The sequence below is a fragment of the Mirounga leonina genome, unplaced genomic scaffold, assembly GCF_011800145.1.
Source record: "Mirounga leonina isolate KUSES-001 unplaced genomic scaffold, KU_Mleo_1.0 Mir_447, whole genome shotgun sequence".
Lineage (NCBI taxonomy): Eukaryota > Metazoa > Chordata > Mammalia > Carnivora > Phocidae > Mirounga > Mirounga leonina.
In genome coordinates, this window is record NW_023270757.1 from 1,551,854 (window position 1) to 1,579,477 (window position 27,624).

The 27,624-nt window shown below is 46.2% G+C and overlaps 1 protein-coding gene and 1 pseudogene across 1 annotated transcript; both read right to left on the reverse strand.

Annotated features, from left to right (window-relative positions):
• ACER2 (alkaline ceramidase 2) lies at positions 1–27,595 on the reverse strand. The gene is made up of 6 exons (XM_034987924.1): positions 27,488–27,595; positions 19,017–19,131; positions 18,156–18,297; positions 9,732–9,869; positions 4,700–4,837; positions 1–784 (listed from the first exon to the last, which is right to left on the reverse strand). The coding sequence occupies exons 1-6, from the start codon at positions 27,593–27,595 to the stop codon at positions 598–600; spliced, it is 828 nt and encodes a 275-aa protein (XP_034843815.1). The 3' UTR covers positions 1–597.
• LOC117999027 lies at positions 15,786–18,228 on the reverse strand (annotated as a pseudogene).
• Positions 27,596–27,624: the final 29 nt, after the last annotated feature.

A 27,624-nucleotide genomic window follows, 5' to 3' on the forward strand; every position in this document is an offset into this window, starting at 1 on the left:
ACCCTCCTCTGAAGTCCCCGTCTCTCAGCAGAGGTAGTAGAGAAAGGATTCACAAGCACATGTAAAATCCAGTTACTGAGATTCTCCGAGTGGACCAGTAGCCTCCTCAGCCACAAGTCCTGTGTGGGTTTCATTGGCTTGCTTTTATTTTAGGACTGTTTTCCCAAATGAAAATCCCTGGCATCTTCCATCAGTCAGCCTGTCTTGCCTGTCAGAGTCCGTCAGCAGGAGCGTCCGCTCTGAGAGCCCATGGGAACGGTGCGGTCTGCAGCAAACTCCTCCTGGGAAATGAGGCTCCCCCAAGGGACTGCTCTGCCATCCCAAAGGATACAGCCCAACCAGTCATTGCATCTGGAAGGGACACTGAGAAGATCTACCTGGTGGCCCTCAGCTCTGCACTTTCCATCTTCGGGAACGGGGCAGACCCTCCTCCTCAGTCCTGGTGGGCCACAGACACGCTAGTCAGAGCTCAAGGGAACAGAATACTAAGAAGACAGACCCTACCCCCAACTCTACAAACCACCGGCTGTCTTTGCCGGCAAGCGAAGCCCAGTGCAGGAGGGAAAACAAGCAGAGAAGCCAGCCACTGCCTTGCCATCACGTGATCTTGACCGGTGATTTCTTGCTGGCACACAGGAGGGACACGTAGGGGACGCCGATGAAGGCCCATTTCTCGCTGGGCCAGAACTTGATGACAGGGCCCTGCTCGGGGATCTCGGACGCAGCATCAAAGTAGGCAAAGCACACACAGCCCAGGTAGGCAGCAAGGCAGATGAGGATGTGCCTGCAAAAGGACACAGGAGGTGAGCACCCAGCAGGGGCAAACAAAGATAGCCGCCTTCCAGCGAGCCTGCCCCTCCCCTCCCGCCCTCTAGCCCCTCCCCCCTCTTCCCCCCTTCCCTAAAGGGAAGGACTGCACAGCACCCCTTCCAACCAGGAAGGGTTAAGGTAACCAACAAGCCCCGGAATAGCAGGAGAACGATAAATCTGGAGCAAACGCGGCCTGTTTTAGAAAGTTCTGAAATATTCCACGTGGTAACAGGAGCAAACATGCAAATGCCTTTGGGGCTCAACCCTGAAGACCGAGGCCCAAGGATTTAAAATTAGAAAACTACAGGAAAGTTGAAGAGAAAAAAAGTCAAACTTCAAATAAGACTGTTCAACTCCTACTTTCTCGATTTACCATCTTCACGCTATCAAGCTAGGTGCTAAGAAGATGGAACCAACTGAGAACATCTGATAAGATCCGCCTTCTTCCTCCAACAGTTTTTATACATAGCTTATGCCTTTTATTATCCTTTTATACTAAATTGCTTTTACAGTTTAGTAGGGAAACTTTTACTGTGTCTGTAAAAAGTTTTAACATGAATCTTTTATCAAGCAAGCGACCATTTAAAAGCAGGTAACCCTTCCCTCTACTCTAGATTGAAATTGAATTCCAGATGAGCTAAAGATCAAAAACCTATTTTTAAAATATTTTCTTTGACTATATTTTTATGAACTGTGGTAGGGGAGGCCTTTCTGATACTGAAAAGTCCAGAAACCCTTTAGGAAGAGACTGACAATGGGAGAACATGACTGTTGAAAACCAATAGGGCACAAAAATACCATCATATACTGAAAGACAAATGGGAAACAGGGTGGGGGGGGTGTGAGATATTTGTACCATATGACCAAGGAGTTAAAATCCCTATATTCTGGGGCACCTGGGTGGCTCAGTCGGTTAAGCAGCCAACTCTTGATTTCCGCTCAGGTCATGATCTGAGGATCCTGAGATCCAGCCCTTTGTTGGGCTCTGCACTGAGCATGGACCCCGCTTAGGATTCTCTCCCTCTCCCTCTCTCTCTGCCCACCCCCCTCGCACACATGTGCTCTCTCTCAAAAAAATAAAATAAAATCCCTACATTCCAGAGAACTCTCAAAAAAATCATTTCACGGAATGCCCTTTAAAACAATCAGGGTGGGGGGCAGGCCGTGGGTAAAGATGGCATGACTGACATTGGCCTCAGGCTGATAAATACTGAAGCTGGACGTTGCCTCCAGGAGGGCTCAATGTAGTATTCTCCATACTCTTGAAAATGATGCAAATTTGCATAATACATACAGTTATTGGACAGTAATGACTGGTTACTCCGTGCCAGACACCAGGTGCTAGATATAAATTTTTAAAAATGGAAACACTGCACAGGGAAGACAAATGAAAAGGTACCTTTCAACCGAAGAAATGTGCACAGTGAACTTACACTGGAAAAGATGCTCAACAATAATAATTTTTTACAAAAACATAAAAATATTTTTAATCAGGTTAACAAGATTTAAGAGTTAATATCTAGTATATATGAAAGTATGGGTAAAAGGCATTATCTTACAGACTTTAATAAAAAGTGTGCATTAATACTTTGGAGATATAGATCTATGTATGTACCTGTATCTATAGATACAGATATAATCTATAGATATATAAAATTTAACCTAAGGAAATGTTTAGGCATGAACAAATAACCTAATTATTAACAGAGAGGTTGGCTAAATTCTAAAGCATCCATAATGTGAAATATTAATTGGACACAAAAAAATGGAAGATAATATGTATGCATTGGTAAGGAAAGTGGTCCACAATCTAGTATTCCCTGTATGAAGAAAGAGCAAAACAAAACACATAGTATCATTCTATAGGTGATACAATCTTTGTTTTTAAAAAGTAGCATTAGAGAAATAGACATGAAAAATCTGGAAGGTGGGTGCATGGGTGGAGTAGTCAGTTAGGCGGCCAACTCTTGTTTTTGGCTCAGGTCATGATCTCAGGGTTGTGAGATTGAGCCCCATGTTGGGCTCTGCACTGAGCATGGAGTCAGCTTAAGTTTCTCTCTCCCTCTGCCCTACCCTCCCATGCTCACTCACCCGTGCTCGCTTGTGCGTCTCTAATAATCTTTTTTAAAAAATCTGGAAGGAGGGGCACCTGGCTGGCTGAGTCAGTGGAATGTGGGACTCTTGATCTCGGGGTTGAAACACCACGTTAGGTACAGTAATTACTTAAAAATCTTAAAATCCGGAAGGATTAACCTCAGGCTGTGAACAATTGTTACCACTCTTTGGTGGACAGAATTATGAGAGCCCCTCTATACTTCTGTTTAAATTTGTTCTTAAAATGCCATAACTGGGACAAAAATACGGTTCAACTTTGAAAAAGCAGGAAGTACGGGGCGCCTGGGTGGCTCAGTCGTTAAGCGTCTGCCTTCGGCTCAGGTCATGGTCCCAGGGTCCTGGGATCGAGCCCCGCATCGGGCTCCCTCCTCTGCAGGAAGCCTGCTTCTCCCTCTCCCACTCCCCCTGCTTGTGTTCCCTCTCTCGCTGTGTCTCTCTCTGTCAAATAAATAAATAAAATCTTTAAAAAAAAAAAAAAGAAAAAGCAGGAAGTACACCAAACCTAGAAACAAATTCAAGTCTGAGCCAAAGTTATTACAATCTAATTTTTGAATTTTGCTTAAATAGCTAACGTTACCAAGATACTTAGATTGATAAAAATATGTACTTTACCTTGAATGAGGTCATATTTACACATGTGTATACATTTATCAAAACTCATCAAAGTGTACACTTAAAATCTGCATTTTATTATCTCCATTATAACTCAAATTTACAGTGCATAAATCCACTAGTGTGAGTCGAGGTTGAACCTAAAAAAATACCAGGAAAAGGACCCTCAGACTGGAATCTCCAGTTTGTGCTGTTTTTCTTTGTTCTGTCTTTTGCAAACAGTCCTGGGAGTCCCCAGGCCTTAAACTGAGAGCAAGTCGGGTCTCATGCTAGATCTATACAAGTTCCCATGTTCAAGGAAATTCACACGAGTTCTTTCAAACCCTAGAGTTTTAGGCATCTCCTGATAGAAGTCAAACTTCTGAATCTTGGATCTAATAAAGTTTTCCCAGCTCCTTACCACTATAATTCTCCCTGGGGGCTCTCAATTTACAAGGGACAGTCTAAAGCAGACTTCCCTAGGTCCCTGTTCTCTTTTGCAATCAGAAGTTCTGGGGGACAGGGAAACAGGGCTCTGGGTTGGGTGCTGAAGCAGTTCATAGGAAAAAACCACTCGACTTCCTCCTTGGCGTTCTGACTATAGGAGTCTGCATGCTGTTTAATAAACTGTTTTTTTTTTTTTCTTTAACCGCGTATCCTGAGCATGCCAACGCATAGCTGCTCCAGTTTCCAATGACTCAACTCCCAGGGGAGTGATCCTGAACAATGAATTCCCTTCTCTGGGCATCTGTCCCTACCTGTAAAGTGAATGGGTGAGACTGTCCCCAGTTGGCCTGTGATGCCTTCACCTGGTCACTTGGGCATCCCAGTCCCCACATCACCTCTGTCCCAAGCTTTCCCCACCCCCACCCGACCCTGGGCGATCTAACTAGAGCTCAGGTTACGGACTTGGTTTTCAAGCTCCTTTATGCTTTGGTAATGGAGCTAGAGGTAAGAGACCGCAGACTCGAGGCACACACAACAGGTCTTTTTGTTCCGGCTGAGCCTGCTCCCTGGAGCGGATGCTGTGTTTGACAATACCTTCCATTGCTTCCGGAAGGTCTGACCATCTCTGTGAGGAGAGAGGTGCACCCAGGCCGTGCTCCGTCCTCTTGCACACCCGCCGCACCGTGCAGGGAAAAGAACAGCAGGTACGGACCCCTGTGCGGTGGCCGGGGCTTACCATACACAGTGCAGGTAGGGAAAGTGGAAGGACGAAAGCAGCTCACAGAAGGCTCGGTCACTGATCCAGCAGAAGAGCGCCAGGGTCCACCAGAGGCCCGAGAAAAGGCCCAGCTTGAAGACACGCACGTTGTCACACCTACACAGGGATCCAGAAAGCAAGTCACCCTCAGTCTGGGTTGTCACCCACCTTGCTGGCCCCTTCTGGCTCCTCACACCGCCCCACCCCAGACCCCCAGCCCCTCGGCCCTGGAGGTCCCACCCAACATCCTGTCACCCCACAAGCCTGTGAATGTAGATACCATACGTACATACACAGATGACTCCCAAAGCCGTGTTCTCACCCAGGCCTCTCCCTGACTCGAGACTCACATACGCAGCTACCTTCTGGACATATCCACCCATGTGTAACACAGACCTAAATTTAACATGTCCATGATGAACTCCTGTTCTCCTACATACTCTGCCCCTCGCTGCCTCTGCTCATCAACTCCCCGCCCCCCAAGGATCCCTGCGCTCCTCAAATAGCCCCATCAAGTTCCCCAGACCTTAGCACTGGCTATTCCTGCCACCTGGAATGCTCTTCCTCGCATAACCACCTGGTTTACTGACTCCCGAATCTCTACTCAAATGTCCCTCAGTAAACCCTTTCCTGACCACTGTTAACAATTGCACCATGGGTCTCCACCCCCTAAGTGACGCTCCCCCCACCATTTCCTTCTTCTCTAATTTCTCTGTAGGGATTATAACCCCTCTAGCATCCTCCATGTTTTCCTTGTTGACGGTTGGTCTTCCCCTGGAACAGCAGGGGACATACAGAAGGCTCCCACTATGTGCTGAATGAAAGAAAGAGCTCCCACATATGCCGGGACAAAATGTTTTTCAGTTAACAGCCCAGAGAAATTTCCATTGCCATTTCCTTTCCTTGTTCCTGAATCGTTCATAAAGGGGGGAGGGGGTGACTTCCAGTCCTAGGCGGGGAAGGCCCAGAGGTAGCTGGTGGCTGAGGGTCCTTCCCGGCCCTCCCTCCCTCAGGGTCTCCCTCCCTCCACGGACCGCTCCCAGGTCAGTCAAGCTCGCTCTCGGGACCCAGAGTCCAACGTAACATCTGCCCCCGAGAAGGGGCCACAGCTATTTGTTCATATTTGTTGTACACGTGTCAGAAACCTGACTGGTTGGTACCTTTCCCAGCCGCCTGAGGAGGCATCAGCGAAACCAGGATGCGCAGAAGGTTCAGAAAGGCCTACTCAAAAAAACAAATACCCTTTTGGAGGAGAGCTAAATGTAGTCCTTGAAAAAAACTTTTTGAAACAACAGCGGCCCAGGACTGGAGACACTAAATTCCTACTTAGCTCTGTTGAATGGCTCGCCCTCACAGAGGCTCCTCCTCCCTCTCGGCTCCGCTTTCTCTGCCTCCTCAGGTCTCAGCTTCCAGGGCGCCTTCTCAAATAGACTTTCTCTGACAGCCCCCACCCCTACTACGTCGTCCGCCCTGGGAGTGCCTGCCATTTTCCTTCCTAACACTCAACACAAACTGACACTGTCTTCACTGGTGTAATTATTTGTGGAAGGTCTAATATCCGAGTAGACAGTAAGCTCAGCGAGAGTAAGAACTCTACCTGCTTTTCACCAAGTATAGACAGTGTATGACCCAGAAGAGGCATGAAATAAATGCTAGCTGAATGAATAAATAAAACAAGGAAGTAAAGGAAAATGTTAACTGGATGCCAGTGATCTAAGGAGCACATTTTTTCCCAGATTTTTTTTTTTTTTTAAACAGTACCCACGTTGATTGGGTACCAAATTCTCTGAATGCATGCTAGGCACTGTGAAAGGCAAAATGAAAAGGGCTCTTGCCTTGCTATTTTAAAAGATAAAATGAAAACAGACAAAAACAAGTGTCAACAACTATAGACAATTTGGTACAAGAGAACCCATGTACACTCAATTCAACCTAGAAACCTTGGCTTAAGGAACACCCCAGAACACAGCATGCTGGAGAGACAGAGCTTGTGTTGAGTGGCATTCTGTCTCTCTTGCCAGGGATGAGTCACGTGGGGGGGAAAGCCCTGCAAAGTCAGGGTCTCACGGAGGCCTGGTACTGTCCCTTCCTCTGTTGCTAGAGGGACAGGGCCTGCTACCTGCTGCTGACCAGGCCTATCTGCACCTGGGTCTTGCCCATACCTGGGCTCCTTTGGGTTTTATTCACACTTTTTAGGGCTCCTACCAAAATATCAACGTGAGATTAAATGAAAAAAGCAGATCAAAAGTGATATATACAACAGGATCCTATTATAGGATAAAAAAAATCTGAGCTGCTATCTGTTCTCCTCTTCTTAACCCTTTGTTGTATTCTCAAAGTTGTCCTTAACAGACTCACTCCTATAATCGGGGGGGGGGGAAGCACCTACTTTAAAATATATTAAATGCAGCTGAGTCACTTCATAATATGACAACACAAATTTCAGTAAATGTCTGCTCATAATCCCAAATAAAATGTTGTTGCCACATGGTCTGAGAGAAAGTTCAGAAAGGACAATGAAAATAAAAAACTAGAAACAAGCTCTAGCAACAAGGCTAATGAGAAACAGAAAGCTTCCCTAGCTCCTTTGAGCAGAGGATGGACGAGAAATATTGAGCTGCTACATTACAGATTATCGCTAATGTCAGCAGGGAAGGTCCTGGAAGGAAATGCAAAGAGCAGTAAGGGCATCCCCTGTCTGGGAATTTTATCAAGGCAGGCCAACAACCATCTTCTCTCTCCTTGTTGGGACTCGGGGGGAACTGGGACACAGTAGTGAACATAGGGGCCTTGTTCCTGTCCATGGAGTCTACATCAAGAGAAGGGACAGACACTAAACAAAAAACCAGCACGAATAATTTTTTAATTACATTTGGGAAGGGTGCCAGAAAGAAGTTGGTGGTGCTATGAACAATTGAGCCAAACAGGTGAGTCAACGATGAGCCAGAAGTAAGCCAAGCAGGAGAGTCAGAGGATGGGACAGCATGAACAAGGACCTGGGGGATAGGGAAGGTCAGAACAGCTAGAGGACAGAATGTAAGGGGGGAGCTTCGTGCAGGCCAGATCAGCAGGTGGGGGCCATGTTAGGATTTTGAACTTCATCCTAATTGCAAGGTCAGCTAAAAAAAGAGACTATTAGAGGCACATAGGGGCCATATTGAGGATATTGAACTTGATGTCAATTTTAATGTCAACTAATGGAAAAATGAAAGTGATGAGATGGGATGTTCAGGGAAGAAAGAGGGAGCAGGCTTCTGCTCTGCTTTGAGCAAATGGGTAAATGGTGCTTTGAGCAATGGAGGTCATGATCCCAGGTCATGATCCCAGGGTGCTGGGCTCAAGTCCTGCGCTGGGCTCCCAGCTCAGCGGGGAGTCTGCTTCTCCCTCTGCCCCTCCCCGCTGCTTGTGTGCTTTCTCTCTCTTAAATAAATAAAATCTTAAAAAATAAAAAAAAAGGAAAATGTTTCCCTGCTTAAAGGTCATACTCTTGAAGCAGAATTTATTTAAACCGCAATCTGCCCTAGCCACTGTCTTCCTTCATTTGTTCTTGTTTAAATAGGAGTTAAAAATATTTTCCCTTTCCTTAAGCTACTTTCTAACAAAATTTTCGGCTAAAACATAGTATCAAGAGTTAAAATGAACTAGACTGCAATGAATTCTCCAGAAACATACCTAGGTTCTGCACATTCTATTCAATTCAGGCCAAATATAAGCCAGTACCGCTGGACTATTACAAATTCATTTCAGATCTCTTTATTGGCACTTTGTGTGTTTTCCAAAGAGCTTCAAAATCCTATTAGCGTTCTGAAACCAGCCTCTTATTTTTCCACTCCTTCAAGGCTACTGAGGAAAGCCAACAAGACAAGACCGGACAGCATCCTTCATCTGTCAACCAGTATTTTTAAATACTTCTTCAATCACCTTTGACCCTGCCTGGTCTGGCCGACATTGTAAGCAGCCCCCAGAGGCAAAGCAGTGGGAAGAACCATGTATCTCCTCTCAAAACAAAGACTGAGAGAAAGCTGTCCACACACTACACACAGCGGCAACTCTCACACAAAGGAAGAGAGATCTGAGACTTCAGTTGAATACCATGTCCGTAACAATGAGAAAGTCAGGAATTAAAATGCACTGCTAAAGATGGGTACAAAGAAAAAGCATTTTCTGAGTACTACAATAAGGGCGGTGGTCTCATGTATTTTGGGGTTAAAGAAGAAGTCATGTACACACAAGGCTAAACTGTTTCTAGATATCAACCTGAACCTGAGTATAGAACTTTCCAAAGGAAAATCCTTAGGCAAATAGCAAAGGCTTTACCGGATAGGTTGCAAATAAGAAACGAAGTGTCCGAGAGACTAGCATAGTCAACAGTATTATGCCTAGAGTCAATGTTGCCTTGTATAGAGACGTTTGTTTTTCCTTCTGTGTGTGAATGCAATAGCCTCATTAGGACTTTTCTTCTTATTCTTCTCATATGAACAAATCTATTCTTTGTACAGAATTAAGTCTCCCAGGCTGGTCTAGGCACTCACCAGGTCCTTGAGATGTTCCTGCTAAGCTAGCTTCAGATCATTGGGATGCACTGCATCCACTAACCAGCCGCTCCCCTCTTTCTGGAAGTGAGATCATTAACATTTTGAGCCAAACCATCAAACGTGCTTCCAATCCACAGTCAGGAACTAACTCTACGTGAAGAGTCAAACTCCGCTTCCACACTTGAGGGCAGTAAAAAAAAAAAAAAAAAACAAGCCGGGAGCCTGGGTGGCTCAGTCGGTTAAGCAACCGACTCTTGGTTTCAGCTCAGGTCATGATCTCAGGATCGTGGGATCAAGCCCCGTGTTGGGCTCTGCGCTCAGCGGGGATTCGGCCTGAGATTCTCCCTCTCTCTCTGCCCCTCTCCCGGTTCGTGCTCTCTCTCTAATAAATCTTAAAAAAAAAAAAAAACAGAAGCTGGTGTGTTCCCAACCCAGGGACAGCCTAAGGGGCAGGCGGGAAAAACGAAGGCACCCACCTTCTTAGCTCTGCAATGAGCAGCACAGTGCAAGGAACCCCGAGGGTCATCAGAGAGATGTTGTTGATGGCGGGCTTGACAAACGCCAGGCATGTCGTGACGGCAGAAAGGACGCAGACCACCGCCTTGAACCTGCCCCTGAATCAATGAAAGCAAACCGAACTGTTAGCCAAGGAGCTCTTGTTTGTTTGGTGAATGCCGACAAAGTACAGGAACTGCAGACGAGTGTGCGAGCTGAGGAGTTGTGCATCGAGTACCCGGAGTCTCAAACCCACTCACGCTCACGGGCTCAGGAATTCTACTTCTAGCAATTTATGCTTAGGCAATAACCGGAAATTTGACAAACATTTAGCCAGGAGAATGGTAAAATGAGAATCCATCTCAGTCCCCGAGGGTCAGATATGGATAACTGTTTTCTTAGTGTTACTTTTTTCTATACTTTTTTCAGATGTTTTACAGCAGGGTCTAGCAAACTTTTTCTGTAAAGGGTGAGAGTGCAAATGCTTTGGGTTTTGCAGGTCCTAGGACCTCCGCAGCTCCCTAAGTCTGCCCCTGTAGACAAGCAGTAAGGGAATGGGCGTGGCTGTACACCAATAAAACTTGATTTGCAAAAACAGGCAGTGGACCCATCTGGTTCACAGGACCCAGCTTGCCAACCCCTGTTCTACAAGGTGAGCGTGGAAGACTTTTATAAGAAAAACAGGGACCATTTACAAACCACAAAGCTCCTTAGCTTAAAAGAAAAAATCTGGGGTGCCTGGGTGGCTCAGTCAGTTAAGTGGCTGCCTTTGGCTCAGGTCGTGATCCCAGGGTCCTGGGATAGAGTCCCACGTCTTGCTCGCTGCTCAGCAGGGAGCCTGCTTCTCCTTCTCCCTCTACCTGCCACCTCCCTTGCTTGTGCTCTCTCTGTCAAATAAAATCTTAAAAAAAAAAAAAAAAAAACTGTGTCTAGCACATACAGCTAAAAGTCTTAAGAATAAATTCTAAGACTGTCTATTTACCAGCAACTCACAGACTAGCGTGCATTGGAATTTTGTGTTGACAAGTTTTTGACATGACCCATCTTAGAAAAATACCATCCTCAGGGCACCTGGGTGGCTCAGTCAGTTAAGCAGCCAACTCTTGATTTCAGCTCAGGTCAGGATCTCAGGGTCATGAGATGGAGCCCCACATCAGGCTCCGTGCTCAGTAGGGAGCCTGCTTGTCCCCTCTCCCTCCTCCTCTGCCCTTCCCCCCACTCGTGCCACACAAACATGTGCGCGCTCTCGCCTTCTCTCTCTCTCTCTCTCAAATAAATAAAATCTGTAGAAAAAAGAAACAAGAAAAATACCATCCTCACACCCTTCAGTGGATGTACTTTCAGGAGAAAGAGTCAGAAGTGGCGACGTGATCCTGGACATGCTCCTTCTTCTCTCCCTGGGATTCCATTTCCTTATCTATAAAGTGAAAAGGCTGGACTAGATGATCCCCAAGGCCTCATCCATGACTGAAATTTAGGAGCACATGATTTTCCTGAAGTTTCTTTTATTCCTCATTAGCACAATTTACCTTGGCCAAAATCCCCGGAACAGGTCACAGTTGGGAAACTCATCTGAATGAAATTCCATTATAGAGAAATCAAAGTACACTGAAATCTCCAAAATACAAATTTCTCAAAGAGGAAAACCATTTATCATCAAGGTGCAGGAAATCATTGATCGAGCTGCCAACTTTCTGACTGGAATGAACAGGAAGTGTAGCCCTGAGCTTCAACCAGAGAAAAAATACATATGCGGGAAAGGGTCCAGGCAGCAAATCCTCAGGAGAACTGTTTTCCTCCTGGCCTTGGCTGGCAACCCTTGCCACTGGAGGAAAGCCTGCCTGCTCCAGCCCGAGGTGGACGGCCCGCAGCTCCCCTCTTCTATCCCCATCATGCAAATGGCCCTTGGGGACCCACAATAACTCCTTTACTGGGTTTTGAGGTGCTATGACCTGTACCAAGGCTTTTCAGCCTTTTTAGATTGGATGAACAGTTAAAAAAAAAAAAAAAAAAGAAAGAAAAAAGAAAACTTGCAAATTGCATTACTTCTCTAGCTCAATGGTTCGGGAGTTAGGGCAAGAGTGTTGTAAGCACAGGTCTTCCAGGTGACAGATGTGTGCTCACTTGCTTCCATCACTCAGTAGCTGTGGGACCTTTTGTCAAGTCCCGAAACCCTCCAAGCCTCATGTTTCCCATATGAAAATGAAGACCCCCTACCCCATGGTGTTCCTATAAGCATCAAAGCACTTAACATGGTGCCTGGTACATGGTTCTGTGCTAATAAAAATCCACTATTACTGTTATCATTCCCTTTGTGTGAGAATAAGTGCTATTTTAAATAATGTTATTGTGTGGGGCGCCTGGGTGGCACAGTTGGTTAAGCGACTGCCTTCGGCTCAGGTCATGATCCTGGAGTCCCGGGATCGAGTCCCACATCGGGCTCCCTGCTCAGCGGGGAGCCTGCTTCTCCTAACCCTCCCCCCTCTCATGTACTCTCTCTCTCTCTCTCTCTCTCATTCTCGCTCTCTCAAATAAATCTTTAAAAAAAAAAAAGTTATTGTGAATAATAGCTGCTCTCGGGAAAACCTGACAGGGCTGGTGTGGCAATCCCCAAAGGCTCGGGAGGGCATTACCAAACAGTTCAAAGGCAGCAAGCCTGAAGAAACTCGCTTTAAGGAGAACAGAGGCAGACGCCGCCCATGTCGGTCCAGAGGGTGTGGAGGAATGCGCTTCAGGAAGGTGGCTGAGCAGACAAAACCTCAGCCCGAAGAAGTCCACACAAGTCACAGAGCCAGACCGGCCGACCCCAGGGTCACCAGAGGTCCTGGGGACAAGAGAGCTGGCCATGTCCAGGAGCGCAGGGTTCTGACAGAGTGTTGTCTTATCCATGACACCAGGCAACCCCTGGTCTCTGGTCGTCTTCTCCACTTCCCAGCCCATTATGGGCTCAAACTGGAACATGAGGTCAGGGAACCCCGATCACCCCATCCTCAATTCCCCCTAATCAAAACAGCCCAACACCATCAACATAACGTAACAAAGCTGCTACTGCTGTTACCATTAGCCACCCATTAGAGCAGAGGTTTGAACCCTGCCAGACCCTGTGCTCCTTTTCTATAGCAAATACCTGGTAACGCCCCCTTTACTCCTCCGAAGTGAGATGGCTTTTATGGATGATAAAACCTCCTTCATGATAACCATCAAAAACCTGTCCACAAACTTCCCTCAAGGGACACCCTGGTTAGGATCCACTGCTTTAAACCACCCTTTAGGACTAAAACATAACCTATGTAGAACAACTAGCCCATGATAGTCACAGGATTACAGCATCTGGTCCCGGAAGGTCCACCCATGTCCTTTTCTAAGTAAGGAACTGATAAGGCCCAGAGAGTCTAAGGCCCTGGCCCCCAGTCATCCAGCTAGAGCAGGATGGCCAGACCCCAGCCTGGTAACTCAGGATTCAAAACCTGAATTGGATTATAAAGTGAGGGCAAAATCATAAAAATCACAGCAGGATAAATCTTTAAGAAATGGAAATAATTAGTCCATCATAGTTCTTTGTTCTTGGGGTTTTTTTTTTTCTCAAAACAAAAATGTCTAGAAATTATTAACCATCAACAACTGAGTGTATGATTCTTAGGACATTCTAGGCAAGATAAAATGCTTTTTTTTTTTTTGACTTGCCAATTATTCCTATTTATACGGTAAAATTTAATAATTTCCCTGCTGTTCTAGACATTCTTCAAAACACTTATCCATATTAGCCATTCTTAACAACTGCTAGCCCTTACTGAGTCCTTACTCTGCACAAGACACTGTACAACTTCTAGGATTTCCCCCTATATTTCCAACCCCATAAGGTACCCTTAATATCTGCAGTTTACAGATGAGCTAAATGAGGTACCAGAGCTTTTAAAAAAAAAAAAAACCCTATCACCCAAAGCCATGTCCGTCTGATACACTTAGCCACCACGCTCTGTTGCCCCTCCTCCAGAAATCTCACACTGGAACTACTTTAATGTGTTTTTAGAAATATTCCAGCAAAGTCTAGATCACAAAAAGAGATGTTAACTTGGATAGGTAAACCACATGATCCCTGGTCTAGAGAAATCCCTGTTTTGACATGAAGTTTTTGTTCTGGCTGCCACTTGGACTCAGAGCTGCACCTGTCCCCGTCCGGGGCAGTGAGGCCCACAAAAAGGGGTTTTGTCGTCTTGTTCTCCTTGTCACTGGCAAGTTGAAGGCGGACGAACAGAGTTGAAATCCTTATTTATAGTGTGCTACTTTCCCATAACATATGCCTTATCTTCATTCGCATCTCCCATTCCCATTCTCCCCTTCAGTGCGTGTGTGCGCACGCGCGTCTCAGAAATGCCAGGCAGAAATCTCCATGTGTCATTGGCAGTACTGGAAGCGAACTCTGAGCACTCGCCATGTTTCTGATACGCTACAGTATCAGATACGCTACAGTATCAGATACGCTACAGTATCAGATACGTATCTGATACGCAGGATCCTCTCGAGAGAGGATTATTTACCTAATTTGACAAATGACGAAACAGAAAATGAAAGAGTCAAGACGAGCCACACCGTCTGTAAGCAGGGAACCTAGGATTCAAACCCAGGGAGTCTCCAAAACCAGGGACATGGACATCTGTGGTGCTCAGGGCTCCGAAGGACTCTCTCCAAGCTGAAGACAGTGTGGTCACGTCTTCCCAGAGAAATGGTGCCGGCAATAAAAAAAGTCCCAAGTGGTCACCTCTCTGTCCCACGGTACGGTTTCATTATTAAAGTTGGTAAGCTTTATAACTACATCCATTGCCCCATTTTCTTTTCTCCTGCTCATAACATTCCCTCACCCCTCCTGTCAAGAAATCAAAAAGACAGGGGCGGCCTGTGTGGCTCAGTTTGTGGTTAAGCATCCAAATCTTGATCTCAGCTCAGGTCTGGATCTCGGGGTCATGAGTTCGAGCCCTGTGTTGGGCTCCACACTGGGTGCGGAGCCTACTTAAAAAAAAAAAAAAAGAAATGAAAAAGAAAAAGATTCTCTACTATGAACACACACCAAACTGTCGCTTGGAATTTCAAGTGGCACCTCCAGAGTGCCACGAACAAAACCATTCTTCTGTGTGAGGCTTCTCACTCAGCCCCCAGAACTTGAAAGATCAGATCTAAGGGGCGCCTGGGTGGCTCAGTCGTTAAGCATCTGCCTTCGGCTCAGGTCATGATCCCAGGGTCCTGGGATCGAGCCCCACATCGGGCTCCCTGCTCGGCGGGAAGCCTGCTTCTCCGTCTCCCACTCCCCCTGCTTGTGTTCCCTCTCTCACTGTCTCTCTCTCTGTCAAATAAATAAAAAATCTTAAAAAAAAAAAAAAAAAAGAAAGAAAGATCAGATCTAAGAGCAAAGAGATTCCTCAGCTCTCCACCTCCCACCCACCAGGCTCGGGCAGGGATGGAGGTGACTGGTGGCCACCCTCTGACTCGACAGGAAAGGCCAAAGGTAAACGATGTTTCTCAGCCAGAGCCCGAAAGCCCCTCCTGCGAAGGCCCTCCTGACTTGCCTGGCGCTGCCCCCCTTCTCCACCTCACGAGGCTTTCTAAGCACCCCCAGTCATTCTCCCGAAGCCGGACAAGCGAGCACAAGACTAGACACCAAACCGCCCCAGCCAACCTGCCACACGCTGAAGCCTCCTTCCTCCACTGAGAAGGCCACAGCCAACGGAGGCTGTATTTCTCCTGAAGCCAGGAATGCCCTTCTTGTCACCTCTCGTCAACTGCTGGCTCTCTCACGCTCATTTTTTGGATAAGTAACCTTGAGGATCCTTTATCTGCTCGACGATAGTCAAAGAAAACACTTTAATTCAAATCCTGCTCTGTACAATGAAGATAGTACAGCTAGTTCATCTGAAGTATGTTTTCTCCCTACTTCACTGAAAAATGTGTTATTATTAAAAAGTAACATGTGCTCTTTGTTTAAAAAAAAACTGCACAACAGTATAAATTAAAGGTAAAAGTGAAAGTTCTCTCCCCCACTCCCTCCCCCATTCCTTTTTTTTTTTTTAAGAATTTTTTTTTTCATATGCTCAGCAATCTTTATTCAGTTCTGGGGGGGATGCCTCCCTTCCCATGCTCCTGTGCCTCCTGCTCCCCCCACCCCAAGGCTCTGTGGGAGTCAGTGTCCTCCTCTGTTGAGAGTAGGTCCTGGGGCCCAGAGGCCTGGTCTGGAGAATATTCAGGACAGCTGGTCCCTTGGTGGGGATGCTGGTCTTCTCTGTTGTGGGGAAGAAGGAAGGTGGACAGAACTACTGCCCACCAGCACTCAGAGCTCCATTATCTCCCCAGCTTGGGTTGCAGGGTAGTGGGGAGTGGGGGTGTCCCCTAGCCTCAGCAGCTGGAGGGCCTCAGGGATCAGGTTCCCAGGGTGGTGCGAGAGAAGCAGCTCAGAGCAAGGGCTCCTGAGTGGAGGCTGTAGTAAGAGTGGTCATTGTGCAGGCTGAGTGGAGAGAAGTGGGTGGCCACGTTCTCTTCAGAAAGGAACCGTTTTCGAAAGGGCTCCTGCTCTTCCTCCAGGCGCTGCTTGGTGCTCATGGGCACAGCTCCTCGGAGAGGGGAGCTCACGTCCTAGGCTCGGGGCGTCCCCGACGCGGCCCGTGGGTCACGCTGGGCCCAACCTGTGGGGCCTCGTTCCAGGGGCTGCTGCAGGATCATGTGGGTTCGGGGTCCTGCAGCTAAGAATTTTGTATTTATTCATTTGAGACAGAGAGATACAGAAAGAGAGAGAGTAGGAGCAGTGGGGAGAGCAGAGGAAGAGGGAGAAGCAGACTCCCTGCTGAGCAGGGAGCCCACGATGTGGGGCTCCATCCCAGGACCTGGAGATCGTGACCTGAGCCAAAGGCAGACGCTTAACCCTCTGAGCCACCCAGGTGCCCCCCTTCCCCCTTCCTAAGAATAGCCAATGATAGTGGCTGTTTATCCTCCTCCTCTAGTTATTTTTTTTTTTTTTAAGATTTTATTTATTTGAGAGAGCGAGAATGAGAGAGAGTACATGAGAGGGGGGAGGGGCAGAGGGAGAAGCAGACTCCCCGCTGAGCAGGGAGCCCGATGCGGGACTCGATCCCGGGACTCCAGGATCATGACCTGAGCCGAAGGCAGTCGCTTAACCAACTGAGCCACCCAGGCGCCCCTCCTCTAGTTATTTCTATGTGCACACAAAGACCTAGATGCCAAAAGAGATTAGGTAATTCATTCTACAGTTATGCTATCCCACACACAGTTCTACCATGTGCTCTTTGCAGCCAGCATGTTTTATGGACACTTCCCCACCTCCATCCATAGAGAACAGCCTTTGTCTTTAATAGCTCCAAAATTCCTATTCCTATTCACAGTACCAGGAACACTAGGAATTCTTTATTTTCCTAGTACAGCTCTTCCCTGGGTACCCACAGCTTGCTTGATTGAATCCATGTTTTTAGACTATTTATCCATATATATATATATATATGGATCCATATAAAACACAGTGTCCTACAGAGAAATATGTATGGGTCATATGTTCTAGGAGCATTTCTCATCTTTATGAGGTTGACTCTCTTCGGCTCCTTCAGATATTAACAAACCTCATACAGCTCCTCAGAAAGGCTTTCCCTGACCTAACTCCAAATGAGCACCCTATGTCACCTCTACCTCCTTTCCAGCTTCATTTTTTTATCAGAGCACTTATCCTAACATTGTATTGTTTGTTTGTTCACTGATTTGTAGCCTCCCCAACTTCAGTATGAGCTCACTGAAGGCAGAGGCTCTATTGTTTTGTTTAGTGCTATATCCCAGTGTCTGGAAAAAATGCATAGTAAGTGTTCAAAAAAATATTTACTGGATGAATAACCATATAAGCATCCCTTCCTGAAATTCTGGATTTCTAGCTTGGAGGGGGTGTGTGTGTGTGTGTGTAGATCTCAGCAGAGGTAAAACCAATACCATTTGACAATCATGGGATCTACAGCTACAAGAACCAATTCCTTAATGGGATTTTACTATAAACTTATCAAATGGTAGATAGAATTGGATTGGACTCAAGGAAATGTTCTAGCAGAAAATCAAAGGTCTCTGAACTACCATTCAGTAATTTCTCCGCCACTGAAAATCTTTCCACTTTTGTTCATATCCTGTAAGGGAGACATTTGACCGTTTACCCCTAATATCCTATAAATTCTTTGCCAAGCATATTAAAATTCCCTCTTTCGTCAGTTTACGGTCTAAAAGAATAAACAACCCGTGGATATTAAACAAGTATCTGATAAGCTCATCATAAGGGGAGGCTCCATTGTGTGCTGTTTTCCTGATACATACATGGAGATGTTGGGTGCTGTACTCAGCAGTAAATACAAAACTGTTTAACACAAGCTTACCTGTCATTCCGAAAGACCTTTGGTAGGTACCTTCTGGGGAACCACATGGCCAGAGCACACATCAGAACCCAAAGGATTGCAAGTTCATCGAGCATCTGACCCAAGAAACTTAGGGTTGCATGGAAGTAGACGGATCCAATTCCTAGAATCAATTACAACCAATTAAAAAAAGGTCATCACAGAAGAACGGACCCACAAATCCAACACACTGCTGAAGGCCAGCCATTCGACCAACCACGGTCACAATCACCAGATCACACTCTCACTGAAAGAAGCTGAAGGAAGAAACACACACCACCTAGACAGGCAGCCTTGAAGCCTAGAAAGAGGATTGCAAGCAGGGACCCAAGATCACATCAGAGCTTGAATAATGCCAGTTAAACACTCTGTCCTCCAGGAGGCTTCGGGGGAAGAGGCTTTCAATAAAAGTCAACATTCTCTCACTGTTAAGAATTCCCAATCTGCCTGTGGAAGGAAATGGAAATTATACAAGCATTTCCCAGAACAATGAAGGATCAAACATCTAAAAATTTTTTTTCTCGTTTTGATCCACTAAAGTCTCATCAGCTCAATCGCTTTTGTGTGATTTTCTTCAGAAGTCCTCAGAAAACAGCGCTGGCACAGCCCCAACAGCTGTTAGAGAAATAAGCCCTCCCGTGCCATTAAGTGATGGCTGGCGTCACCCCGGGTGTCCAGCCCATGTCCAGAGGCGTCCTCCTTCTGGCATCAAAGCAAAAATAAAAGTTCGCTAAGACGTCAGAGTGACTTTGGTTTACAAAACATCATGTTCAAATAGGACAGGAAGTGTGCAGAATTCCATTTCCTCCCTCTCAGCCCCTGCTCGAACACAAATCCACTTACCCACTACAACTAAGAGCGTCCATATTAGGTAGATCCCACTGTTGAAGCATGTTGCGTACTGGCGAAATAAACACATGCAGATGGGCGGTAAAACGAAAAATAAGACGTTGCTGATCTGGGGGGAGGGAGGGGGGGTGGAAAATGAAAAGATGAATATTAAGGGGCAAAAAAATAAAGCAGCATGTTCCAAATATGAGCTTTGCAAACTGGGATGAATGTGGCCACACGTCTTGTTTAAGCTCTTACATCTCTTTTTTTTTAACTGCAGATACAGGGAAATTTAAGCCTTCTTTATGGCCATTTGGGGGATTCTTCCCATCGCTCTGCAGCATTTTAATAGCTGCTCCCATGATCAATCTATGAAAGCTGCCCAACCCCCTCTCTGGATTCCAAGAATCATCTTCTTTTTCTGCACAAGGCTAACTGTGAAGCATTTTGATCTACTTGCACATATATTTTTAAAGGTAAGACCCGCACTAAGTAATGGTAAAAAAAAAAAATAAAGCTTAATATGGAGGTGAGTACTAGACATCCCAGCTCCCCAAAATTTTCTGCTAGCAAGGCCAGCTTTTTTCTCCAGCGCCCACACAAAGGCAGGATGCTTCCAGGGTCTGCCCTTTGTCAATTTCTTCCCCTAATCAAATCTATTTTTAGGTAAAGATCAAACTTTCAGATTTTAGTGTGGATTTAAGCCTGTTATCGGGCGGGGGAGGGGGGCAGTTGGCTTTTCAAAAAAATATATCTTCTCTAATCAAATTACTGTCATTTCAACACCTAATCACTATTTAAATATCATTAACGAGGTATTTTCCATTCTGTTGTTCACATAAAGCTGAGTGAACTTCATACTTAACAGCCTGTCTCCATCTGAACCAGCCGTATTCCACATGCTTAACAACTACAGGTGCCTAGTGATGACCATACTGGCCCACATAACTCTGGAACCTCCCCTCTAGTTTTTGGTTTTATTTATTTATTTATTTTGTCTTTTTGTTTTTAGGAGGTCACAGCCAGCTCCCCTTTTTGTTTTCCCAATTTTTTTTAAATCAAGGGAAAATTCACATCACACAAAATGAACCATTTTAGAGTATACAATTCCATGTCATTAAATGCCCTCAGAATATGCAACCATCACCTCTGTCTAGTTTGTTGTGTTTTTTTTTAAAGATTTTATTTATTTATTTGACAGAGAGAGACAGCGAGAGAGGGAACACAAGCAGGGGGAATGGGAGAGGGAGAAGCAGGCTTCCCGCCGAGCAGGGAGCCCGATGCGGGGCTCGATCCCAGGACTCCAGGATCATGACCTGAGCCGAAGGCAGATGCTTAATGACTGAGCCACCGAGGCACCCCTCTTTGATAACTTTTAAAGATTTTATTTATTTGACAGAGAGACACAGAGAGGGAACACAAGCAGGGGGAGTGGGAGAGGAAGAAGCAGGCCTCCTGTGGAGCAGGGAGCCCGATGCGGGGCTCAATCCCAGGACCCTGGGATCATGACCCGAGCCGAAGGCAGACCCTTAACGACTGAGCCACCCAGGCGCCCCACCTCTGTCTAGTTCTAAAATCTTTTTATCACCCTCAAAAAGAAATCCTATACCCATTAAGCAGGTACTTTCTGCTCCCCCTCCCCCCCCCCCCCCCCCCCCCCCCCAGCCCCTGGCAACTGCTAATCTGCTTTCTGTGTCTGAGTTTACCTATTCTGGGTATGTCATGAAAATAGAATCACACACTCTAGGACCTTTGTGTCTGGCTTCTTTCACTTAGCACAACAGGTCTGCAGTTCCTCCACATTGTGGTACATACAGTACTTCCTGCCTTTTTGTTCCATCGTCTGAAGACCACACTGTTCATCCGTTCACTCATCGACGGATTGTTGTGAACAGGGCTGCTATGAACATTCACATACACATTTTTGAGGATTTGTTTTCTTCTGGGCGGATGCCCAAGCTGGTATTGCTGGATCCAATGGAAACTCCATGTTTAACTCAGTGAGGAACCACCAAGCTGTTTCCCACAGTGGCTGGACCACGTTACCTTCCCACCAGTCATGTACGGGGATTCTAGTATCTCTACCACTCTGCCAATGCGTGTGCCTTGTCAGCAGGAAGCTGTCGGTTGTCATTACTATCATAGCCTTTAACCTCCCAAGGAATCACTTAAAGGACGAGAGATCTTCAGGAGTAAAAATGAGAGCATGTCAAGACCATCCCTTGTTTGACAAGGGGCAATGCGTGAGCACCCAGAAGGGCTCCCCAGGCTGGCCGAGGTCAAAGAGGCAATCACCCACAGAGCAGTGACCCACACTGAGCTGTTTCCCCTGCCCAGAGCTGATTTTCCCCTCCAAGCCCCCCCCCCCACAGCCACACTCTGACCTCCTTGGCTTAACTCCTCACTGGTTCTCTAAAAATTCTGACTTATCCCGCATTGCACACCTGTGATGTGATTTAAATGTGGCTCCTTTTGTTAAGCAGAGAAGGAAGGAAAGGGAGAAGGGAAAATGGAATTATTATACCAGAGGTAACTCAAAACCTGATCTTTCTCCTTTCTTAGACATAAATGTGTTCTCCTGTTTCATTCTGTAATTTTTTTAAAGTCTCCTTGCCATCCTCCTCCCGAGGGATAATGGTTATCCTCAGATTCACAGCCTTCGAGTCATCTTCCTTGCATTTATGTGAATACGTATATATCACATATAATAACATTATCGCTCTGCCTTCAACAATAGGCTACGCAAACCTTTCCCCCCTAGTTCAGATAGATTGACCTCATTTGCTGTAAGTGCCACACATGCGAGCGGTTTATCTAGTCCCTCCTCAGGGGAAGGAGCCCCAATGTACAGCCCCTCCTACAAAGTTAGGGGGGGTAGGACTGGGTTTGCTTTTTACCCCGTCTTCATTGCCTCAAGTCCTTGCAATCTCCCTTACAAGCGCAACCATCTCCTGCCAAGCCGACTCCCAACAAGCTGTTGACTTGTGTTCTTCACTTTTTTTCCTTTTCAAATTTGTATTTAAATTCTAGGTAACATACGGTGCAATGCTGGTTTCTGTGTTAATCACGTTTAAATGTTTAGACACTACTCACAAAGGCATGAAGTTGTTCATTACACCTGCGGGAAAGTCATGGGACTTCAAACATTTTTTTCTTAATGCACATATTAAGAAGTCCAACTTAGAAGCACCATTTGAACATCTCCCAGATAACAGGGAAATCACTTTATTGCCTCTCCGTAGCCCTGCTACCAATGATGGCGGGCCTCTACCATGCCTTTTATTTATTTATTTATTTATTTTAAAGTATGTTATGTTAGTCACCATACATTACATCATGAGTTTTTGATGTAGTGTTCCATGATTCATTGTTTGCGTATAACACCCAGTGCTCCATTCAGTACATGCCCTCTTTAATACCCATCACCAGGCTAACCCATCCCCCCACCCCCTCCCCTCTAGAACCCTCAGTTTGTTTCTCAGAGTCCATAGTCTCTCATGGTTCGTCTCCCCCTCCGATTCCCCCCCTTCATTCTTCCCTTCCTGCTATCTTCTCCTTTTTTTTTTTTTTTTTTAACATATAATGTATTATTTGTTTCGGAGGTACAGGTCTGTGATTAAACAGTCTTACACAATTCACAGCGCTCACCATGTCTTTTTAAAGCCCTCCATCTATGGAAAGGGAAAGACCAAATCAGAGGGAGATTCTCTCTCCCCAAGACAAAAAGAGGAAGGAACTCCGAAAGAAATACAGATAAGCAAACAAGTCCTGGTTAAAACACACATTCAGTGGCTCCATCTCTTCTGAGAAATGAAACTTCCCCTAACAATTGTGTGGGTCACTCAAGCTGAATAGTTCAGCCAAGGGTATTTTTTTTAAAGCCTATTGCTTTGGAGAACTAATTTGCTTAATGTCTGCAGAGCAGATTTTTTTTTAATTAAAAGGAAACCGCGATTTTAAAATGTATTAATTATTTCCTTAGAAAGTTCCTCATTCCACGAATTCCTCCATAACATGACACCAAAATAATCTCAGGAACAGACAGCAATCTCCTCCCAATGCATGGGAGTGTGCACTTTCCCAGGCAGAGGGTAAATGCTGACAAAGCAACAGGCTGTAAGATTTTCTGAACAGGAGGTTCAGAAACAGCTAAGGGGTATTCCCCTGGCTGGGTAGGCGGTCTGTGCATCTTGACTGTATGCAGATTTCTAATCCTCCATTCCATTGCTCCCCTCCTGCCTCTGGGATGACCAACTGTCCTGGCCGGCCTGGGACTGAAGAAGGTTCCCCAGGACATGGGGCTTTCAGCTTCAAAATCGGGCAAAGCCTGGACAAACCAGGACAAGTTGGCCTCCCCACTCTGAAGACTTCTTGCGAAATTCCCCCACAGTACACCAAGCCCATGCAGAATACTAATAATACCCTTGCCAATTTGTACATCTCTCTGGTCTGGCCGTCACCACCGAGATGACCGTTTGCAGGTCTGGTCTCTGTGACAAGCACACAGTAGCTGCCCAGTAAATAGATCTAGAGATGAACAGAGACAGGATATAGGTCATTCTGCCCTACAGGGACATGGGCTTTAGCATATCAGGACTACCTTCCTTATCTTGATGGGTGGCAGAGCTCCTTGGGAAAGGCGACAGATGATGGGCTGGTTTTATGCATATATTTTGCTTCAAGACTTTTTTTCAGCACCAGTGGATTTCCTCCTGAGCCCCTGAGTCCCTGCCCAGCAACAGAGTCCCCAAAAGCTAAGCCAGTGTTAAAAAGCAGAAGCTACTTTTCTCTAAAGCAGTGCGTTCTAGAGTTCTTCTCTTCAGTGTGACTAGAGCCTGGAAATTTAAAACATAAAAAGGAACTCAAGTCAATAAAATTTATATGTGGAAGAAACAGTACAAAATGTGCAGAAGCAAAAGGCGGTGGAAGAACATGACATGTTCTTGGAAGGGAGATCTGGGCTTGGCTGAAGCAAAGGATGATGACAAGTCTCGAGGCAATAGAGATTTGCAGGGCCCCAAAGCAAAATGCTTTGTCCACCCAAACACTGTCAGTGGGTGTATAAACCAGGGTACTCTCTCTGGTGGGCCATTTAGCAATAATTATCAGACTTTAAGTAAACACTCTCCTTGTCCTAGCAATTCCCTCTAGAGGATTCGTACTTGTAGAAGTACATCCAGATGCATATATAAGGATATTCATTGCATCACTGCTCAGAAACCAAATTGAAAGCATAAAACAAACTGCCCTACGTGTCCATCAATAAGAGGCTGAGTGGGTGAATAAATCACGGTCAATCCATTAAATGGAACACTGATTAGACATTGTAAAGAGGAAGATAACTCAGAGCCAATATAGGACCATCTCTAAGATCTATTAAGTGAAAACATCAAGAGGAGTTTGTGTAGTATGATCTCAACTGGGTTAAATAAAAACTTAGATATTGTGGGTATACATTATACATACATATTTTATATACTTACAAATGCATGTGTTTTGTACAATGCCTGAAAAAAGGTCTGAAAAGATACACAAAAACAGATTTTTCACTTTATAATTTGCCTGCTCTGAATTTTTTACCATGACCATGCTACTTTGTGAAAATTAGTAAGTGGAAACCTCCCTGAAGTAGACTCAGGATGCAAGAAGGGGAGGCTCCCAATTACAGACCCCTAACAGAAGATTCCCCAACAGGAACCAATGGTCTATCCCAGGCCCCAACAGGGAAAGATGTACCTTGTATTTCCCATAAGAAATTCACTACCCCTGCCACTCAGCCAATGAGAAACAATCACCCTGAACTCCCCAGTTCAAAACAACCCCTCCCGACTTCCGCCTTTTCCATAAGATAACATTCCTCTCCTTTGTTTGTTGGTCTTGCCTATGGCTTTCCTATAGCTTGCTTGTCCTGAATGGCAGTTTTCTTTTTCTGAAATAAACCCACGTTTGCTGGTAAAGTAACTTATTTTTAAGGTGAACATTTTAAAATACAGAACAACTATAACAAAAAACTAAACAAACTTTTTCATATCCAACATCATGAGTTTTATCCTGTAGTTCATATGGTCCCAATGCAGGAGTTTCCAGTTAAAGAATGGCTCAATCATAAACATCTGTGCTGCGCAGAATAAATAAGTCAAAAGGAGCTATATGGCATTTGCATCTTCAGGAGGAGTATCTTTGTAGAGTCAAATGGACCGAGTTCTAGCTCTAATTCTGCCATTTTCTTGACCTCAGCAAATTGCATCATCTCACCAGACCCTGGTTTCTTCCTTTTATCCAGTGGATCTAATAGTGAGTGCCCACCACTGAGGGTGACTATACACCGTGCAGCAGAGGTTCAACACCTAGCAAACAATTCATGGTAGCCAGTAGTGACTGAAGTTGTAGTAGTGATGTGCTAGCCCCAAGACCCGTTAAGAAGGTTCTAGATCCTGCTCCCAGTTCTCCCCTGATTTTCTATCTTCAGTTCCTTAACCTTTCCCTCAAAATTAGTAATGATGTTTCTAAAATGGATAATTAGATCTGCGGCCTTCCTACGAGGATTTAATGAGCTGTTTATCACCATGTAATAGTTCACGGTCTTCCTCAATACAAGAGAGAGATAAGCACGGGTTTGTCCTGTGATAAGCTTCAGAAATAAGTAGGGCTTGGAAACAGAGAGAAGGAAACCGTTTTCGCTAAGCTCTTTGGACCTAGACTCAACAAAGTTAGGTGACCAACTACTACTCTGAGGTTTAAAGCTCTCTGCAGGGCTAAAGCAAATTTTGTGGTTTGTAGGAATATTCCAAAGAATAAGGCCTGTCAGGAGGACCAACCAGGCTCATCACCCACAGACACTGCAGCTGAAGAGCGACAGTTCGTTTCTAAAAAAAGACTTTGGCACTCACTCCACAACAGCTCCAACAGGACTAGATTAAAAGTAAAAACAACATAAAGTGTCCCCCCTCATCCAGCACTCTGGGGCTTTTCAAGACAGGCACAGAACAGCTCTAAATGAACTTCTGGCCAAGGAACCAGGCCTGACTCTCAGCTGGCCTCGGTCTCCACAGGTCATTATCTTGCTGGGTGTGTGAGAACTTGTCCCCAGCCTGTCATTTGTTCCTTAACTCTCTGGTGAAATCCTTAATAGTACTCTCCACCTTATAAAAGGAGAAAGTACGGCTATGGAAAGTACCCAGCCATCCCCAGCCCATCCTGTGTGCCCCCCGCCCCCATCTACCCCAAGAGTAAACTCTGAAAGAAGGGGTTCAACAGGTGAGCTGTAGCCACCTCCACTAGTCTTTCACAGGATCTATAGACAGCAGAGGGCCAGGCTTTCTTGAAGAACTAACCTGGTCCTAATTAAGAAGCAGGAGTGTTTGTGAGGGCAGAAGGAGGGACAGTGCAGACTTCTGGATTGTGCCGGAAACATGAGTATGACCGTTCCCTTCTCTACAGTTCAGTTTCATCATCAATGAATGAAAGGGCTGGGACAAGCTCATGGGAGATCCCTCCAGACGGACTCACGCCAAGTATATTCTCTCCAGCATCTCCAAGGAGAAAATCCGAAAGAACAACCTCAAATTCACAGTGACTTGTAAACCAGGAGTTCCTGTTTTTGTGTGTGTGTGTTTGGGCAGCCGCAGAAATGACCATGCAGAGTCTTCGATTTGGTCTGGGAACCCAGAGCCACCGCACAGCGAGAAGAAGGGGCATTTCCTGGAGCATCAAGCTTTCCCTCCCATAAATACTAACAGCACACAGGCTACTGCAGGGGGGAAGGCTCAGCCTGCCCGTAGCAAGGACCGAGGCAAGCCCACGAAACACGCACACAATCACTCCCAAACTTCCCGCTCACTCCCCAGGCTTAATCACTGGAGAGGGCACAGGTCTGGGGGAGTTGACCTGGGGGCTGGACTGAGCCTGGGAACCAAAGGCAAAGAACTAGGAACTAGTAGCAATTAATGTGATTCTGGCCAAAAGTAACTCGACCTATTATTGGTGTATTAGTGGGGCGGGGCCAGTCAGCACGGCAGCAGTGGGCCCTGCTCCTGAGACCTGCCGGCGGACTCCCTCCTCCCGCCCCCCCCCCACCCTCCAGCAGGTATTCAGGGAGAAACCGCACAATGCGACCCAAGTGCGTCACGCCACAGAGATCCTAGGGGAGGAAGGGAATTGTCCCGGCGGGTTCACCAGCCCCTGAGTCACCCACCTGGGCGAAGGGCTGACACGGACCACGGGCTTCGGGACAGGTGCCGGTCAAACAAGACAATAGAGCCATCAGACGGAAATGACAAGGGGAGGATGAGCCCAGATGTCGGGATAGGGACAGAAAAGGACAGATGGAGAGCTGGAAGGAGCGCAGAGGAGGGGGCGCGCGGATCGACTCTGGCCCTGGAGACAGCATACCCCAAATACACGTCCAGGTCCCAGGCGCAGCCACGATTAGTGGCGGTCCCCTCCCTCAAGCCCGCCTGCCATCCCCGCTCCCGCTCCCGCACCGTGTTGTAGAACTCGGCGATGGCAGGCACGATGGTGTAGTTGTCCTCGCACCAATCCACCTCCGAGCTGCCGGCCCGCAGCTGGTCCCACCAGTGTGGGATGCTCATGGCCGCTGTGGGGCATTGGAGCAGCGGCT